The sequence below is a fragment of the Anabas testudineus genome, chromosome 7, assembly GCF_900324465.2.
Source record: "Anabas testudineus chromosome 7, fAnaTes1.2, whole genome shotgun sequence".
NCBI classification, from domain to species: Eukaryota; Metazoa; Chordata; class Actinopteri; order Anabantiformes; family Anabantidae; genus Anabas; species Anabas testudineus.
In genome coordinates, this window is record NC_046616.1 from 16099963 (window position 1) to 16106074 (window position 6112).

General features: G+C 45.2%; 1 protein-coding gene across 1 annotated transcript; it reads left to right on the top strand.

Moving 5' to 3' along the window:
- Positions 1-515: 515 nt before the first annotated feature.
- On the top strand, positions 516-2302 carry bhlhe23 (basic helix-loop-helix family, member e23). The gene has a single exon (XM_026368530.1). It carries the CDS (start codon positions 910-912, stop codon positions 1591-1593), a length of 684 nt encoding a protein of 227 aa, XP_026224315.1. The 5' UTR covers positions 516-909; the 3' UTR covers positions 1594-2302.
- The last annotated feature ends 3810 nt before the right edge of the window (positions 2303-6112 follow it).

Below are 6112 nucleotides of genomic sequence, written 5' to 3' on the forward strand. Positions count from 1 at the left end.
GCCTTATACCCAATGTGTGGTCCTCCTTTGCTGTCCGAATACACTGATCTACAGCAAAAGTCTGGATCAGAAATATAAGGGAGTGAGAGGTCAAACCTCATATATTTGATATAGACAGATTTATATCCACCTCCCTGTGTGTTACTACTGATTTAAGGTTTGCATCGCTTGTGGCCCGTGCGTTTTCCTGCACACAACAAATAAATATCTGTCCTGTGGCGTGTGTGTCCAGTAAATGCGTCCCAATAAACGAGACGGTGAACTGGTTTAAAAAAAAATAAATAAATCTAAATGTGGACAAACAGCAACAGACGCGGCTGGACCGCGCGTCAGGTTGCGCTGCAGCAATCACCGCGTTACGACTGAAAGTGGGAGCAGACCTGCGCTCTTCCCGAGTTAATTAAGACGCCCCCTGATTGGACGGCCACATAATCCCGACGGGCCCCCTGCGCCTACTAACTTGCGAGCAGGGCAGAGCGCGAGTCACAATCTGCCCAAGGCGAGGGAGGGCGAGAAAGACGCGAGAGAGAGAGAGGAGACTGAGTGAACGAGGGGGGACAGGAGCGCTCAGGTCTCAGCAGCACCATTAGAAAAGTGTTGTTGGACGTGGGCTATGCGCGCAACAACAAGGGGGGAGCGCACAGCACAGCACAGAGGAGGTGAATGCATGTAAAGGCTCAGCTTCAGATCCACAGCGTCCTCCTTGAAGAGTCACTGTGCTGACAGAGGAGAGGAGTGAGGGAGCGAGGAACTCCTTGAAAACAGCAACTCTTGGAGAGAACTGCGTGAGTACAACCGGCGGGTCTTCACAACACAGAGGTACGACGGGAAGAGAGAGAGAGAGAGAGAGAGTGAGAGAAGAACGGAAGAGTAGACTTTTCCTGGTCAGAATCTGCTCTGGAAGAGAAAATGAATGTCAGCGATGAGAACCTGCTCAAGTCCATCAGCAACGACGCGCTCCTCGACCTGACGCAGCGCTACGGGCAGTCTGCGTTCGGGTTTGGCGCTGGCCATGGTCCTGGAAGTCCCGACCGGTACCCGCTCACGCCGACCGCCAGCTTTCTCTCCGGACAGACTGCCAAGTCCAACGAAAGCGGCGGGGAGCACACGAGCGACGACGAGGACGGCTTCGACTCGCTGGAGTCCCGGAAGAGGGGCCCGTCGTTTGGGGACGACAAGCCCGGAGGGGGCCTGGCCAAGAAGTCCAAGGAGCAGCGGTCCCTGCGGCTCAGCATCAACGCCCGGGAGAGGAGAAGGATGCACGACCTGAACGACGCACTGGACGGTCTGCGCGCCGTTATCCCCTACGCCCACAGCCCCTCGGTGAGAAAACTCTCCAAAATAGCCACCCTCCTTCTGGCCAAGAACTATATCCTCATGCAGGCTCAGGCTCTGGAAGAGATGAGGCGGCTGGTGGCGTATCTGAACCAGGGACAGAGCATAACTTCGCCAATCCCCACCGCCCTGGCGCCCTTTGGACAGGCTGCCGTCTATCCCTTCTCGGGCTCTGCTCTGGCCAATTGTGCCGAAAAGTGCACCACTTATTCTGGGACACCGTCGAGTATCTTTAAACACTGTAACGACAAGCCTTGATTTGCTTTAATTCTCTTTCCTGAACTTTTACCTATACTGCACCCATGTCGGTCTCTCTCCCACTCTAGTTATTTTGAAATCATTCTGTGGAAAATAAAATTTTAGTCGAATGCATCTATTGTTAAGATATGGTTAAGTAATTATACTGCAACGTTTCATCCAGATTTCACAAATGCTACAAACTAAACCTGTAGCATAGGCCTTCTTAGATGATGAAGTAAAAAAAAAAAAACCCTGTCACTTGCTCTCTTGCTTGTACTTGACAAAGACAGGCCATGTCCAAATTCAAAGTTCGGGTTTATTCTAGGAATGTTCTGTTATCAGCTCTTATTTGTAATCTATGCAACATTTAACAACACCAACAACAAAAGTAGAAATGCCAAGATGTGCGCCCTATTCTCGACATTTAGATTTAATTCAGACAGCAATCGTGAAAGGACTTGCTTTGACTGACTTTACTGACGCTGTGAGAAAAATCAATTGTGACGTTGGCTGAAATATTTCCTCAAACGATGTGTTGACAAGTTTGTCTTTTATTTATTTAAGTTGTTGCACATCTTACATGATTGTATTGTACAACTGTGGAATATCACTTGCTCCAAGCCCGGCTCTACTAATGGTTATATAATTGCAGCCTATACACTGAAGAAGCGTTTTGGTTGTGTTGCAACATGGATTTCATATGTTGTTTATATGTCTTTATAATTAAAACACATATCTATGCTTGAACCCGGCTTCATTCATTTCAACAATTTCATAGATTTTAAAACAAATTTCAAATTAGGCACATTTAATGAGTTTTACACATCTTAAAAGGCCAGCCTTGAATGTGTGTGTGTGTGTGTGTGTGTGTGTGTGTGTGTGTGTGTGTGTGTGTGTGTGTGTGTGTGTGTGTGTGTGTGTGTGTTTTGCAGTGAGCCCTTCATGGACAAACGAATACACGGGCAGCCTCTTACACTACTAAAGGTTTCCTGCTAAAATGAGTTGGCAACTTTCTTTTCCTGCATGACATGAAGAGATGTGTTTAAACGAGCTCAGTGGGGCTGGTGGGGCCTGTTTGACACGCAGTGGGGTCGGTGGCGCTGAAGGGAAGGGCGCAAGAGCTGCCCGGGGCACCCAGGACCTGTCTCTGGGTATTTGGGTGATTGCATGCTTCCTTGGCGGGCTCTTACACCCTGGACAGCTATTAACACGATTTCAGCTCCTGTCTCCCTGCTCGACTTAATTCAGTGAACGTCACAGGGACAGTTTGCCATTGCAGGTTGGGTAGAGGAGGAATTTAGAAAAGCATCTGAAGAATTATCTGTGCCTTTGTCTGTTTGTCTGACAACAGTCACCTTTATCTAAAACACTTGTCTGTGAGCTGTATTTGCCCACATTATATTGGAGTTGGCTGCTTTGGTGCTATATCGGCTGTTTGGATTTTTTATTTTATTTTTAATTTTATTTATTTTTTTGGTGTGAATTTTAATTTAATTTCTAATATAATCAATACAGCTGCACTGACAAAATGGACTCTAAATGCATCTTCTATCAGAGCAGTTCAACAAAAGTGAATGATTTTGTGATTAAGAGGGTTTTTCTTTTTTAATCATTTTTAACACACTAAACCAAAAGGAATCTTTTAATCCCACATGTGGTCCTTATTTAATGAAACAATTTCATATTTCTGTTTGTTCTGCATTAAACCAGGCATTTAGATCAGACCAGTCTAGTCATGTTACTGAAGTGAAGAAGTAATCCACCCCAGTTTCTCTCTTACAGTTTAGCTACATGTCACAACAACAGGCCACCCATGGCATCTTAAATTGGCCCTCTGATGACATGTCTTGTCTGAGGCCCCCACGAGACAGTCAGGGCAGCAGGGATGAAAAGTGACAAATGCTCCCGATGATGTGAGGACACGGGCCCTGTTCTCCATCAGTCCCCGTACAGCCTAATTGCCACAAATGAGACGGTTGCCTTTTTTGCACGAATGGTCGGCTGGTCACTTTCTCTCCCTATAGGCTTTTAATGTCGAGCTGGTGAGATGCATGTTTTAGTGTGTCACCTTATTATCTTAATGGTCGTCAGTGTGTATGGTGGCATGTCTGTCATTTGACATGTAGGCTGTATGTTTACATTAAGACACATATACGATTTTTGCTGGTGACATGGTGTCTCCTGGCCCTTTTTTTGCCAACAGCCATTTTTCGGTCTGTACATAAAGTCCCCAGTTATCCTCTGTCCCCATAATGAAGATTGTTTTGTTTGGTATAGTGAGGCCATATTTCATTTGCCTTTTCTTAAAACCCTTGCAGAGTATTACAACACATCACAAAGACCTTGTATATTTTTGTTACTGTCTCTTTTGATGTATTGGTACGGTGTGGTAAATTCATTTTGATCCTAATGAATACACAACTCATATTGCGATTAACATTTTGTTTTGGTAGCATCACTGGTCACAAAAAATATAACTTAGTCTAAAATGAAGGCTACGACAGAGAGAAAGTTTTTAGCAAAATAATTACAAATACACAAATAATTTTTTTGTAGGTGCAACAAAACAAACCGATTAACACTCCCCGTGAAGAAAGTCTGCTATGTGTGTCAAGATGTAAAAAACAAGAACTCAGATTAAAAACTTAAACAGGCTGCAAGAATACAAGAATTATTGATAGCTGACGTTACAAAAAAATTAAAAGTGTTTTTCACAGAAAGAGATAATTATGCCCACTTCAGATATCCAACAAAAGTTGCCTCTAATCAATCTGTCGTTCCATGAAAACATGTGGCAGAGTGACCTCACTAACACACAAAACAACACAAAAATTAATTTGCAAACTTATCATCACATTGTTACTGACATTTATTATGCAGAAGAAAAAAACACTTGTCAACGGTTGCGAGATAAGATAAATATGAGAGTCAAATAGACAATAAATGAGATTATAATAAAATAAATCACTTATAGTTACATCACAAAGGGCCGCCACAGTATGACATTACCACCTATTCTTACCTACTGTCTGTTGTTGACAGTGTCTTTATGCAGACCAACACACACACTGCAGTCAGTGCACTACCGCTCTCACGACAGCCCAGTGTGGTGCAGGAGTACGGACAGACTGTGTGATGTCTGTAAACATTTGTGTTTTCTCTTGGTGGGATAGAAAGGGAGTGATTTCATTAGCATGGCTCGGAGCTTTGAGGTATGTTTGTGTGCTTTTTTCCAACCCGATGGTATACTACTAAAACCATATGCCCTTAAGTGTGTACCTCTGCCTAATGCATCTGACAGCGCTGTTTTCTCTAATTAAGTTCTCTCTATGTGCAAACTTATGTGTCTGATGCACATTGTAGCACTCCATCTCACACACACATGCACCCACACACACACACACACACACACACAGCCACACATGGACTGTACTTACAACAGGGGCCTTGAAGGAAAATGAACATCCTTCAGCTCTGATTATGTTTACAGTGGGAGGACCAAAGGGGTATATAAACCATTAGGGTTTTTTTAAATTAAAATTTGCTCACAGAAGCATAGTTGGGTGCTATGGAATATTTGGTTGTTTCAGCAGGTTCGTGAAGAGGTGAGATAAACAATAGAGCTAGACACACGTGTACATGTGCCTGGTTGATCATGAAAGAAGCGGGCACAAGAGGAAGAGGTGCTGGTGCCTCAGTGTTTTTGTGCTCTAAGGATGGCCCCCACCCACCCAGCATCTGTAGACCCCCCAACTTTTCTACTCCGCTATGACATCACACTGTGTCATCCCTCCCAGCCCCGCCTTGTCGGAAGCGATGAGCGGGTGAGTCAGTTGGTTCCGAGTAGCCATGTGATTCAGGGCGACGTTGCTGCAAGTGCAGTGGGACGGGCCGGAGCCCATCATTTGTTGATCAGACGTCTAAAGGGGGGTGAAGAGGCGATGTCTGTTTCTATGCATCTGTGTTTGTACAGTGTGTGTGTGTGTGTGTGTGTGTGTGTGTGTGTGTGTGTGTGTGTGTGTGCATGTGTGCGTTTTGTGCTCGCATGGCCGCAAACCCTCGAAACATGGCAGTCAGGCAAAGCATTTTGCCTATCGCCACAAGGCACCTGACACCACGCATGGTAGACCCAGACAGTGTGGCAGGGGCCAAATTGGTCCTAGTGGGAGGGAGCCAAGATGGAGGAGAGATAGGCAGCGCTGTATGACAACAGTGTGAGCCATTGTTGAATATGATGCCCTGTTTTGGGCCGCAGTGGCTTATCATCTCTATGATCATCTTTGATGGTGGCTTAGGCGGAGATCGCTCTCATGGCATCTCTCAGGAGTTTTGTTGTACGACTCCCCTTCTCTTCCACTTTGTTAAAGCCTCTATTTCTCCTCCTCTTTTTTTTTTTTTTATATCCGGCTAACATGTCTCCACAATTCTCCTCCTCCCACAGTCCCTGCCCCCTCTTCTATCACTCATCACTCTCACTCTTTCTCTTTTAGCTTGTTGTCTTGACAGAGTATACGAGCTGACAAATGGGGGCATCCGT

Bases quoted from the DNA above. Each gene is read 5' to 3' on its own strand.
- bhlhe23 (XM_026368530.1), top strand. From the start codon at position 910: ATGAATGTCAGCGATGAGAACCTGCTCAAGTCCATCAGCAACGACGCG.